Raw genomic sequence first — 13998 nt, forward strand, 5'->3', positions numbered from 1 at the left:
AAGAATTAGGGAGTATTTTTTTATTTATTTATTTATTTGGTATTTTTCTGACTTTGGAAACGGAGAGGCAGTCAGACAGACTCCTGCATGCGCCCGACCGGGATCCACCTGGCATGCCCACCAGGGGGCGATGCTCTGCCCATCTGGGGCATCGCTGTGTTGCATCCAGAGCCATTCTAGCGTCTGAGGCAGAGGCCCACGGAGCCATCCCCAGCGCCCGGGCCATCTTTGCTCCAATGGGGCCTTGGCTGAGGGGGAGGGGAAGAGACAGAGAGGAAGGAGAGGGCGAGGGGTGGAGAAGCAGATGGGCGCTTCTGCTGTGTGCCCTGGCTGAGAATCGAACCTGGACTTCCACACGCCAGGCCGACGCTCCACCACTGAGCCAACCGGCTAGGGCCAGGGAGTATTTAAATAGAAGCAAGAAATAGCAATTATAAGCACAGATTAATACAGAAAATCCAAAGTGCTCAAGTTTGGTGATTTGCCAGTTTTTACTTCATCTTTATTAGTATAGCAGTTTGTAGAATCTTAAATTTATCAGTAACTTCTAACATCTAACAAAATAGAAATTCTACCTATGTTCTCACTGTTACTAATTTCAAAAAAATTACTATGCATACCTTTTTAAAAATGTTAATCAGTTGGCTCTTTTTGTCCTCGTTACCCTCCATAAACTGAGGTTTAATAGCTTTATCTCTCTTTTGCAGCCTTTTGTACTTAGCTTTTATAATCAATAGACACTTTATAAATGAGTTTCAAATGAGTGGATATGCCATAAAATAATTTCTTGAAGTTACAACTCAAAATAGTTGTTAATTAATAAAGTATCTAGAAAATAACTAATTTAATAGTAAAACCAGGAAAGAAACTTTTTAACTTATTGAAAATTCAAATAACAGGGCACTAACTTTTATATTGGCATACTCTTTTCAAAATGAATTCACAGATGTTATCTCACTTTATTTTCAAAGTTATTTTCCCAGACATAAACAGCTGAGAAGTATATGGCTTGTAACCTAGTAAGGGACGTGAACCTACGTCGCCTTAATAAATCAATTTTTGTTTTATTATGCTATACTGTCTTTCCAGCATATATCACCACTAAATTCTGCTTCACAGAATTGACATTAACCTTAGTGTAGACAGAGTTCTGACCAGAATCCAGAAGAGTGATGGGTTTCATGTGTAGGTCTCTTTCTAAAAATTAAAGGTGGTATCATTTCTATTTTATCAGCCCACTGTGAAAATTAAAATTGTCAGTAAAACTGACTTGGTATAATTCAAGAAGAAAAAATGTTATTTCAGAAGATTCTTTGAACACCCTAGCATTAGGGAAAAGGATGATAAGCCCTTTTTAAGCAGGAACCTATGATATGTGAGCAAAAAATGTTAAGATTTTACCTTGCTTTTTATTAAGTTACTTGTAAAATAAGAATTTGCTTATTGGCATAGAACATGGTGACTTTAATTATTTTCTTTTTTTTTTTTTAAGATTTTATTTATTTTACAGAGTGGGGGGAGCGAGAAGTATCAACTCATAATTGCTTCAGTTTAGTTGTTCATTGCTTTCTTGTTGCTTGTTATATGTGCTTTGACCAGGCAAGCCCAGGGCTTTGAACCAGAGACCTCAGTGTTCCAAGACAACACTATCCACTGTGCCACCACAGGCTGGGCTAATAACTTTATTTTTTTACAAACCTGAATTTGCTACTTTTTTACCAGTTCACATAGTATTTCATAAACTCAATATAAAATCAGTATTCTACATCATTGTATCGGAGATGGCAGTGAGCAACACTGAGTTAGGAAAGTACTATATACTATATCCTTCTGTTAAAAAATTTCATGCTGATCTGCTCCAATTACATCTGGGCCTGAACTAAAGCTGTATTTATGACTAATTTACAATGAAAAGAATTTATATGAAAATTTTATACTTAAAAGTAAAAATTATATTTCACATTGCATATGGTTTTTGCCTGTATATCTAGTGATATTTGTTTACCAAACTACAGTCTGCTGCAAATTCTGAGACTCCGAAGTCAACCATCTCCAGAGAGGCCAGCACCCAGTCCTCATCATCTACGACCAGCCAAGGCTATGTCTTACCTGAAGGCAAAATCATGCCAAACACCGTTTTTGTTGGTGGAATTGATGTTAGGGTAGGTATTGCATTCATATTTAACTTATTAAAAATATATTTTGTGAATAATGGGATTTTGGCCCTTATTTCAAACATAAGGCTTTTTTTTATATACTTCATGCAGGTTTGGAATTAGTAATTTTGTGTTTAACCTATGGGAACTAAAAAAATATCTTTGACAAAGAGCTAGAGTTGGTTTCAGGATACTTGGGGGAAGTAGTTCCATACCATTAAATCTTTTGTAGCATAATTGAAATTTTTGAATGCTGGATATTTACTATTAAAGTAAAATTCTTCTCCATAGATGGATGAAAACGAAATTAGAAGTTTCTTTGCTAGATATGGTTCGGTAAAAGAAGTGAAGATAATCACGGATCGAACTGGTGTGTCCAAAGGGTAAGTAAAACATGTTGAGTATAAATTAGTAGATATGTATGAACCTAGTCTAGAGTATCAGGCAAAATTCAAAACTGGTATTTTCATACTTGTGTAAATGAAATGTTGCTTTTTTGTTAACTTCCTTCATGTCAAGGATAAGAGTTTGCTGCCAGCTCTTTTTGTTTAATCATTTTCCTAATATTTACATTTAAATATTTACCAATTTCATTTATTTCACTAAGTAGATTAATCAGTTTTATCAAAGAATTGTTTTCTTTGAACATTTTATTGAATCTTAAATTTTAACCATCTTGCCATGAATAATAAATTAAATTTAGTTCATAGATGGGAATTTTCTGTTAGTGAATAAGGTTCCCACACTATTTTAATTATAAGGTAAAAATAATATTTATAGACTATCATGTATATCTAAAAAATATTTGTCATTTTTTAACTTCATAGAATACTAGAAGTTTTAAAACATGCACTGTTATGGTGATGACTTTATATACTTCATTTATCTTTTTAGCTATGGATTTGTTTCATTTTATAATGATGTGGATGTGCAGAAGATAATAGAAGTAAGTAATCATATGGAAAAATAGATTATAGATGGAATGTTTAGTATTTTTTGAGTTCTGAATAATATATATTCAGTTTTGTATAAAATATAGAGATATACTTCCTTTTTCAAATTGGAACTTGCGTAATCGTACATACTTGTGAGAACCTATTTTATTTTTGATTGGGCGTACAGCTTCATTGAGCTAGAGACAGAATATAGAGGTTTCTGATTAAATTCCACAGCACCTCTCAACACTTGAGTAGTGATGGTAAGGTGCTGATAAATTTTTTTTTTTTTTTAATAAATTTTTATTAATGGTAATGGGATGACATTAATAAATCAGGGTACATATATTCAAAGAAAACATGTCTAGGTTATTTTGTCATCAAATTATGTTGCAAACCCCTCGCCCAAAGTCAGATTGTCCTCCGTCACCCTCTATCTAGTTCTCTGTGCCCCTCCCCCTCCCCCTAACTCTCTCCCTCCCTCCCTCCCATGTCCTCCCTCCCCCCCCACCCTTGGTAACCACCACACTCTTGTCCATGTCTCTTAGTCTCATTTTTATGTTCCACCAATGTATGGAATCATGTAGTTCTTGTTTTTTTCTGATTTGCTTATTTCACTCCTTATAATGTTATCAAGATCCCACCATTTTGCTGTAAATGATCTGATGTCATCATTTCTTATGGCTGAGTAGTATTCCATAGTGTATATGTGCCACATCTTCTTTATCCAGTCTTCTATTGAAGGGCTTTTTGGTTGTTTCCATGTCTTGGCCACTGTGAACAGTGCTGCAATGAACATGGGGCTACATGTGTCTTCACGTATCAATGTTTCTGAGGTTTTGGGGTATATACCCAGTAGAGGGATTGCTGGGTCATAAGGTAGTTCTATTTGCAGTTTTTTGAGGAACCACCATACTTTCCTCCATAATGGTTGTACTACTTTACAGTCCCACCAACAGTGAATGAGGGTTCCTTTTTCTCCACAGCCTCTCCAACATTTGCTATTACCCGTCTTGTTGATAATAGCTAATCTAACAGGAGTGAGCTGGTATCTCATTGTAGTTTTGATTTGCATTTCTCTAATAACTAATGAAGCTGAGCATCTTTTCATATATCTGTTGGCCATTTGTATCTCTTCCTGGGAGAAGTGTCTGTTCATGTCCTCTTCCCATTTTTTTATTGGATTGCTTGTTTGTTTGTTGTTGAGTTTTATGAGTTCTTTGTAAATTTTGGATATTAGGCCCTTATCTGAGCTGTCGTTTGAAAATATCAGTTCCCATATAGTTGGCTGTCTGTTTATTTTGATATCAGTTTCTCTTGCTGAGCAAAAACTTTTAATTCTGATGTAGTCCCATTCATTTATCTTTGCCTTCACTTCTCTTGCCATTGGAGTCAAGTTCATAAAATGTTCTTTAAAACCCAGGTCCATGATTTTAGTACCTATGTCTTCTTCTATGTACTTTATTGTTTCAGGTCTTATATTTAGGTCTTTGATCCATTTTGAATTAATTTTAGTACACGGGGACAGGCTGTAGTCGAGTTTCATTCTTTTGCATGTGGTTTTCCAGTTTTCCCAACACCATTTGTTGAAGAGGCTTTCTTTTCTCCATTGTGTGTTGTTGGCCCCTTTATCAAAGATTATTTGACCATATATATGTGGTTTTATTTCTGGGCTTTCTATTCTGTTCCATTGGTCTGAGTGTCTATTTTTCTGCCAATACCATGCTGTTTTGATTATCGTGGCCCTATAATATAGTTTAAAGTCAGGTATTGTAATGCCCCCAGCTTCATTCTTTTTCCTTAGGATTGTTTTGGCTATTCGGGGTTTTTTATAGTTCCATATAAATCTGATGATTTTGATTTACTATGTTCTTACCACTGATCTTCTCTAATAGAAATTTTAGAAGATTTGGGTATTTATCAAAATCTTAGAAAGAGAGACTTAGAAATTGATTCTACTTTTGTTACTATTTTATTTTCAGTCACAGATAAATTTCCATGGGAAAAAGCTGAAACTGGGCCCTGCAATCAGGAAACAAAATTTATGTGAGTAAAGAAGACTTTTTCTTATTGACAGGTATAGCTTTTTAGAGAACTAAAAATAGGCTTTGTTTTCTTTTTATTCTTTAAAAAGGTGGTTATCACGTGCAACCACGTCCTCTGGTCTTTAATCCTCCTCCTCCACCACAGTTTCAGAGTGTCTGGAGTAATCCAAACCCTGAAACTTACATGCAGCCTCCAACCATGATGAATCCTATAACTCAATATGTTCAGGTAAGAATTACCTACATTCCTAGTCTTTTGTTTGTTTTTTTCATTTATTAGTATGGGAGATCTTATAGATAGGGGGCACTTAAAAGTAAGCCATTCTCACTTCTTCCCCTCTGTGGAATTATGCCCACAATTTCCATAATAAGTGATAATACTGTTCCTGTTTGAATACTTTGAGTGATGAGAAATCTGTTTTTTAATGTCATTCTTAGTGTTGTTTCTTATTCTAAACTAAAATCTGCTTCTATGTAGTTTTTAAGACTTTGAAAACTGACCTGTATGGCCACATAAAATATATCTTTTCCCTTTTTCCTTTACATAATAAATAACTCATAAAATATTTGAAATCAACCCTTCTTAAGTGTCTGCCTGGTTTATTCCTCTCTAAGATTAACTATTTGTCTAGTTATTTTTTATTTGCAATAATTTCCACATTCCTCCCTATATAAACGGCTGACTTCTGGATGTATTCTGGTTCTAGAATGGATGGGTTCTAGAACAATGACTTAACTGTATTTGTAAACTCTTAAATCTGGCATACAATTTGGTCCTGGTTACTTTAATATTTGAAGTGGTATGTAGCATACTTATTATCTCCTGTTGATGATAAATAGCATTTTCTTTTTTTTTTTTAATTATTTTTATTCATTTTAGAGAAGAGAGAGAGAAATAGATAGAGAGAGAGACAAGGGGGGGGGCAGGAAGCATCAACTCCCATATATGCCTTGGCCAGGCAAGCCCAGGGTTTTGAACCAGCGACCTCAGCGTTCCAGGTCGATGCTTGATCCACTGCGCCACCACAGGTTAGGCCGATAAATAGCATTTTCTTCGTTTTATTCAGTTTAAAAGACATTTGCAAGGAAAGAAAACAATAATGAAATAGTGCTACAATAACTCCTTTGTTTACATTTTTCATTTTCCTAAAGTATAGGGTATATTTTTTATTTTTCTTGTTCTAAACATGGTTAGAAGAAAAAACCTACCTGTTCCTAACATTAATCGTGTTATTGCCATTCTGGGTATTCATGTATGCTACTACCTAGAAGGTTTTAATCAATAATATTTATTGAAAGATGTATCATATTTTACTGTCTTATTTTCTAGTTTGGGGTTATATATTACTCTTAACTTTTAGAAGTAAAATATGGGACACTGGCCGGTGGCTCTGTGCATAGAGTGTTGGCTCAGCATATGGATGTCCTGGGTTCGATTCCCAGTCAAGGCACACAGAAGAAACTACCATTTGTTTTTCTCCCCTTTCCTCTTCCCCTCCTCTCCCTCTTCCCCTCCTGCAGCCAGAGGGTAGCTCAGTTGGTCCCATCACCTCAGCCTCAGGGACTAAAAATAACCCTTATGGGGAATGTAGCCCTAATGGGGTGCCAGGAGGATCCCGGTCGGGATGGGGAGGGGGGTGCATGCAGGAGTATGCCTCACTATCTCCCCTCTTCTCACCTAAAAAAAAGGAGGGGAGTAAAATACAGAAAGAGCCATAGAGCAATCAAGTATAGGAAGACTATACATTGACTACACATTATCCCCCCTGATATTGTCAAAGAAATGCAAAACTATCTAAAAGTGTTTTTACAAAGAAATAGCAGATGTATTCATATAACTCTAACATGGAAAATCTATCCTAGTAGGGCCTTGACACCAATGTAATAAAGAACTTCTGGGTGGGGATAAATACACAAAAGAAACATAAGGTGGCAAAATCAGTCACTTTTATTATTTATTCCTCCTAGACAGTAACTTTTTTCTTCATGAAGCCAGTCACTGAAATAGGATCCTGCATTGTATATAGAAAAATAACTTGATTTATTTATTTTCATATTTTTGTTCTTTGGGGAAAAACATTTCTTCTTTCTAATTAAAAAAAAAAATCTTGTTTAATATATTCTTTCTGAAACTTTATTTTTAGGCATATCCTACTTACCCAAATTCACCAGTTCAGGTCATCACTGGATATCAGCTGCCTGTCTATAATTATCAGGTAATTTAAAAGGGAACAAATTATTTACTTTAGAATATTACTGAGGCCTTTATGTAAACTTCCCCAATAGTTTGTCATTTAAACTAGTTGATTATGCCTAAAATTTAAGAAAATAACTTTGAATTAAATTTTCCATATTATTAGAAATAAGGGAATGCTATTTTGACAGGAGTGTACTTAGCAAAAAGTCTTACCAGATTTGGTGTCCCCTTCATGTATTACTCATCTTTGCTCTCAAGTAGCTGAAACCCAGACTGACGTTTATAAATTTTACTAGGGGAATAGGTTGAAATAAAATGATTACTCAATTCTTAGAGCACTGACTTCCAGTTACGTTTGATAGTGTTTATTTAGCTGGCTACTACAACACAATGGTTTTCTGAATTTCTGCTCATAGATATAGTATGACTATATCTATAACACATGGTAACAATCTTTAAAGATCCTTGAGCTTTCCTGAATGAAAACTTCAGAAAATTGAGGGAAAGGTGGTGTTTATACGTGAAAGTAATAATAAAATCTTTAGGTATTAGAAGCATAAAGAACTACTTTCATTCTGTTCCTTTTATTAAACAAGTTCAAGGGGGCAGCATGAATATTACCTCAACATTATTTCTCTCAAATCTTTGTGAAAAGTGTAGGAATAGTTAAATAATTATTTTTCTTTTTAAGATGCCACCACAATGGCCTACTGGGGAACAAAGGAATTACGTTATACCTCAGGTAAGGTGCATTAGCCAAACATTCGTTTTTTTTATTTTAAAGTATATTCTATATATAGTTCTTGACCTTTTGCCATATCATATGTGCATAGATATATTTTAATTGTTTTTACATTATGTATATGTCTTAATTTCTTGTCAATTGAAATGTATACTTCCATGGGAGAAACTGCTTTGCTTCTTGTTTGTTTCTTGGCTGGGTTTGTGTGCTTAAGCATTGGTTGCTCTGCATATAACAGGTGTTCAACTAGTTACTGATAGAATATATAACTCAAGGAAGCTAATATGCTAATGCTAATTCTATGAATTTAGAATTAATATTGAATCTGCTTCTAGTTTTCTACCTATAAAAAATCTGTTACAGAGAAGTAAAGTAATATTTTGCTGTAATACTGTTATATAAGAAAAGGGATAAAACAAAGGAGTGTTACCTCTAAAATAACTTGAGTACTACCTTCTGTCTTTCATCAGGACTAGGTATTTGAACGATGGACTATGAGTTAAAACTCTCAGGCACTGGGAAATTCCCATTCCCTTACTATATTTTGAAGTTTCTTTGTTTTAGAGCCCTTCTAATTCTGATTGTGTTGAGGCTTAAGAGACATTTCAAAATAAAAGACTGCCTTATTGCATTTCAGCTATTCAGTCTAAAGTTTCTGTGATAATGTAATTGAACTTTAACATGACCCACATTTAAACCTTCAGTATCAGCTCACCATTTTGAAGAATAGATTGTTTAGAACTTTTAATTACACTTATCATTTTAAATGTAGGTTTATACAGCTGTTAACTACCATTGCAATGAAGTGGATTCGGGAGCTGAAGTTTTGACAAGCGAATGCTCAATTCATGAAGTTGCTCCATCCTCTGGAAATGGCACACAAAAGGCAAACAATTTTATTAATATATTTTTTTAAGTTTTAATAATTGCCCTTTGAGAAGCAAGCATCTTTTCACAAATTTAGGAAAGCCAAATGAAAAAGCTTGAATAATTTGACTAATAATTTGTCAGTTTGTGTTAAAGATGATGAAATTTCAGGTACCTCCCTCAAAACTTTTAGTGGATACATATAATTTCTGATGCAGTAATCCTTTCTCTGTTCCATTTTCATCATTTTTTAAACCATACTTGAATAAATAGTGTATTAAGACGATTTAGCAGACTGCAATGGTAGGGTTCCTCAAGCCTCCTATTCTGCAAAAGAGGGATTAGTACAAATTATACCTACCTGTTTGAGACCAATTTAAACATTTACTAAGTTAAATGCCTGTAATAGGCAATTATTTATGGTGTTATTTTTATAACATTATATTGCAGCTTTCAAGTGTAGTAGAGTCACTAGTAGTAATAATTGAAATATTGAAGTAGACAGAGTTGTTTCTTTTCTATCATCAGAGCAGATGAATAAAAACGCTCTCACTTTGACTTTGGATTCTCTTGTGTTGAATTAAATGGGTGTGAATACAGTTAACAGTGGAGAATTTTCATTGTAGTGTGTGAACTTTGTCCAGGTGTTTTTCAGGGAGGAAAAAGTTGAGATTTACTGAACTGTAGGGTGAAATATATTAAAGTAGCTCAAAGTATAATTATAATACCAGGTTTTTATCCTGGTAATTTTTTTTTTGAATTGTTGAAGTTTATGGTTTCTTATCTAATGGGAAAAATTAAAGAGCCTTAAGCAGATATCTTAGGGTTTTACTTAATTGAGCTTTTAAAACCAGTACTCTATCACTAAAATATTTCTTGAATATGATAGAAAAGTTCAATTCTAACTGATGTAAGAATTGATTCCATAAAAATTCTTTAGAAATAATTATATATGTATTTATTAAACTTTTAAAAAGCTTGCTAACAGTAAGTAAAAGGAATAGTCTTTATATTACTGAAAATGTGTGTGTTTCAGAAATCTGTGGACCGAAGCATACAGACAGTGGTATCTTGTCTGTTTAATCCAGAGAACAGACTGAGAAATTCTGTTGTTAATCAAGATGACTACTTCAAGGTATGAAAGGTAGTACACAGGATACAAACCACGTTTGTTATCAATGGAAGCATTTTCCCCCCCTGTGGTATATACATTTTGAGATTAAATAGAGCAGTGGTTTCAACTGCAGGTCTGTGGACCCATTTATATAGATAATCTTTTTGCAACATTGGGTTGGTAAACTCTTTCACAGACCCATGGTTGAAAACCACTAACATAGAGCATTTAATTGAACTCTTTGGCATTTGATTGGAATTCAGTAAACCATTGTGAGTTGAGTTTTAACTGGTTGGTAGTTCATTTTATGCTGCTCAAACCTTGATACAGTGTGGTTTGTACTTTGGGAACAAATCTTTAGCAGAAGCTTATAATTGGAAGAGTTTGTGAAAGAGTTGAAAGAGAATATTAACTTAATGAAATAGAAAAGTTTAGATATAGAAAGAATTTATATATGAGTACATGGCTATTGGACTAAAGAGTAGAAAAGAAATTGATCACTCAGATGACACTCTCGAATGTGGGGGAAGAAGAGATAAAGTAGTAAAAAGAGCTGAGTAGAAAGAAATAGAAATAGAAGTTGTTTCGGAGTGGGTGGGTTGGAAGGGAAATATGAGTGTTTGAATTTAAGAAAGTCTGGTTTCTGATTCTATCACTTTGGACAAGACATGTAAATTTTGTTAAGAGTCCAGTTTTTACAAGTCTAAAATAATACATAACACTAAGGATCTCCAAGATCTCTTTGATTCTGATTCTGTGACTATGGAAAGGAACTAACTGGTCACGCCAATGAGGGAGGAATATTGTGTTTCTTAGTAAAGGGACATTTTTGTTGTTTTTTTTAAATAACATGTTTATTGAGAGATAATTTGAACATAAAACAATGCACTGCTTTCAAGCATACAATTTAATACTTTTTAGTACATTTGCAGACCATAACCACAATCAATTTTAGAATATTTTTGTCATACCAAAAGAAAATCTCATCTATTAGCAGTCACTCTCCATTTCCCCCCCAACTCCTGTAGCCCTAGGCAAACATTAACCTACTTTCTTTAAGGTTTTGCCTATTCTAGACATTTTATATGTGTATACAGAATAATACATGTGGTTTTTTGCCATTGGCTTCTTTCATTTAATATATTTTCAAGATTAATCAGTGTTACAGTATGAGTCATACGTTATTTCTCTTTATTTATAGATATACCATTTTGTTTTTCCACTAATCACTTGATAGACTTTTGGATTTTTCCACTTGCTGGCTCTAATAGGTAATTATCTGAGAGCATTCATGTACAAGTGATTATGTGGACACGTTTCTGTTTCTCGGGTATATACCTAGGGATGGAATTGCTGAGTCAAATGGTAACATTTTTTACCTTTCAAGGAACTTCCAGAATTTTTCTAAATGATTGCACCATTGTACCTTCAAAAACAAGTTTCTAACCATTGCTTTGTGTCTTAAAACAGGGGAATGAGAATAGTCTTGTTTTGTTTTATTCCATCTATGAATGAACGTAGAATGAAGTGTAAAGCCTTTTTTGAAGGGTAATACTAAGTACTTCGGAAGAATAGAGCCCTATAGCAGGATTATTTCTTACCATCTTTCAACATGAAGTAAATATTCAATTAAGTTGACATTTGCTCTTTTGTTTTATTCTACAAAGCCAATTTAAAAGAAAGGAACTGGCCTATCATTTTCTTTGCCCATAGTTCTAGAAGATTAAGTAGGCAGTGTGTAAAACAAACTGTTTGCAAAGCAAAAATGTTTAAATTTGAATTTTCACCTGGTATTAGATTAAATCTCCTTTGAACTTTTCAGAGTTTTCTCCTCTGGGCCAGAAACTAGAAGTTGGTAGCCTCCAGTTGTCTGGCCTCTAGACCTATTTTGATTGGTTAAATATTATTATTTCAACTGAATTTGAATGCTTTTAGGCAGGGTATATATACTGTTTCCATGATAAATTCAATTCTGTTACTTCATCTGCGTCATAATTTTTTATATCCTACTTGACCTGTGAAGATTTGAGTTTATAACCACTTTTCCGGGCTTTAACTTAAATAAGATGTTACCCTCTTGACAAATAACATAATTTTTTTTAGTAGTCACCATTGTTTATATGACAACTGAATTTAATCTCTAGGAAAAGGGCAGGGTTAAGCTAAATATGTAGAGAAGAAAATTCTATTATGTTATTATTGGTTTACTTACCTTCATTCCTCTTTGCAAGGCCTCACTTTCTTCTATCTGTACATCTGCAGGCAACATAAAATAAAAGGAAAATTTTGCATTTTTTAATTTCCCAAAGAATGATGCATCTTTATCACAGGTTAAAGATATGCCTTTAAAGATGCCAAAACATTTATCTTTTAATCTAAAAGTATAGGATTTCAGCTTGAAGTACTATGCTGTTCTCAAGTTAAGATTTCTACCAGATACATTTCTGTTAATAAAAACAGTACTTTTTAAAATTACATATATTTTTCATCAGTTGTCTTTGGGTCATCACTGTCAAATCATTAATAATCTGCATAAAATGGTACTGTTTCTAAGTTCTCTGTTAATGAGTTTACCAAGATTTCTTTTTTAAACCAAATTATTGTATAAAACTAGTCATTAATACATTTCTTATCAAAGTTCAGGAATATTTCCCCAAAAGGTTCACTTTTCTCTTATAGTATTTTGCAACTCTCTTAGGTCATAATGATAATAGGAAGTTTTCTGTGAAGTAAAAAAGACTGTTTCTGTCTTTTCTAGGATAAAAGAGTGCATCATTTTAGAAGAAGTCGGGCAGTGCTTAAATCTGTTTGATCCTCTCTTCTAACTTTCTAGTCTCATGGGAAGTTGCTGGTTTTGAATATTAAGAAGAGACTGAAAGTTTTTCACTATTATAGAAATTTAATTTTGAGTATTGATAAATCACATTAAGACTATACAAGCAATATTAGATTGCCTAGTTTTATTTTACGTTGAAACTTTTTCATTAGATGCTTATTTAGAAATTGGTTCTGTGTTGAATATATAGTTGAAAGTAAAAAATAATTGAGACTGAAAGGAACAACTTTAAGATTTATCTGTAGGGATCTTTAAAACTTGAAATTGACATTTTAACAGTTTAAAAGCAAATGCTGATTTTCAAAAAATTGTTTTTGAAAAGCTATAATTTTGAAAGGTCAGAATTTTGACAATTTGAATACAAGTGTTTCACTTCTCCAGCAAGTACCTGTGAATAGTACAATATTTATAGTGTTGTGCTTTACATTTATAATTTGTCTAGAAATTTACCACAAAAGCATAACTGCATTTTTAATCAGTGGAACTCAATATATAGTTAGCTTTATTGAAGTCTTCGTTATCTAAACCTAGTAAAACCAATTCTAAAAATACAGTCCAATCAGTGGGTCTTAGGTTTATTAGTTTGAAATATTTTATATTTTATTTAGAATTCACACATAGATGTCCTATTTGACTGGAATGGTAATTAGATAACTAAAATTCTGGGCCTAACTTTTTTAAAAGAATCCAAGACAAACTAAACTCAGTGAGTTACGGTAAATTCTCCTTTTTTCTTTAAATTTTTTTCTTGAAATACTAAACATATCTTAAATTGTACAAAATATTGATAATAAAGAATACTGATGGTTTTTTTATGTCACTTAAAGGTTAATCAGAGTATCTGAAAAGAATTGTTTTTATAAAAACATTAAAATATTAGTTATTTGTTGAAAAGCAAAATAGATTTTTATTTTTGTTAGCCTATATATTTTTTAAAGTAAAATATGTCCAAGAGTCAAAGTAGTTTAGCATTTCTAAATCACAAAAGTTGTTTAGTAAGCATATCCCAAGAATATATACTAGAGTCAGTTAACAATCCATTTCTAGATTAACTAGTCTCCTCATTAGATGATATATATTGTGACAGACAACTTGAGCACCAGAGC

The 13998-nt window shown here is 33.2% G+C and overlaps 1 protein-coding gene across 1 annotated transcript; it reads left to right on the plus strand.

Annotated features, from left to right (window-relative positions):
- Positions 1-1781: 1781 nt before the first annotated feature.
- Positions 1782-12868, plus strand: DAZL (deleted in azoospermia like). The gene is made up of 11 exons (XM_066244312.1): positions 1782-1787; positions 2016-2162; positions 2448-2539; positions 3051-3102; positions 5074-5137; positions 5226-5365; positions 7281-7352; positions 8025-8075; positions 8848-8961; positions 9979-10077; positions 12815-12868. The coding sequence occupies exons 1-11, from the start codon at positions 1782-1784 to the stop codon at positions 12866-12868; spliced, it is 891 nt and encodes a 296-aa protein (XP_066100409.1).
- The last annotated feature ends 1130 nt before the right edge of the window (positions 12869-13998 follow it).

Source organism: Saccopteryx bilineata, chromosome 10, assembly GCF_036850765.1.
Source record: "Saccopteryx bilineata isolate mSacBil1 chromosome 10, mSacBil1_pri_phased_curated, whole genome shotgun sequence".
Taxonomy (NCBI): Eukaryota; Metazoa; Chordata; class Mammalia; order Chiroptera; family Emballonuridae; genus Saccopteryx; species Saccopteryx bilineata.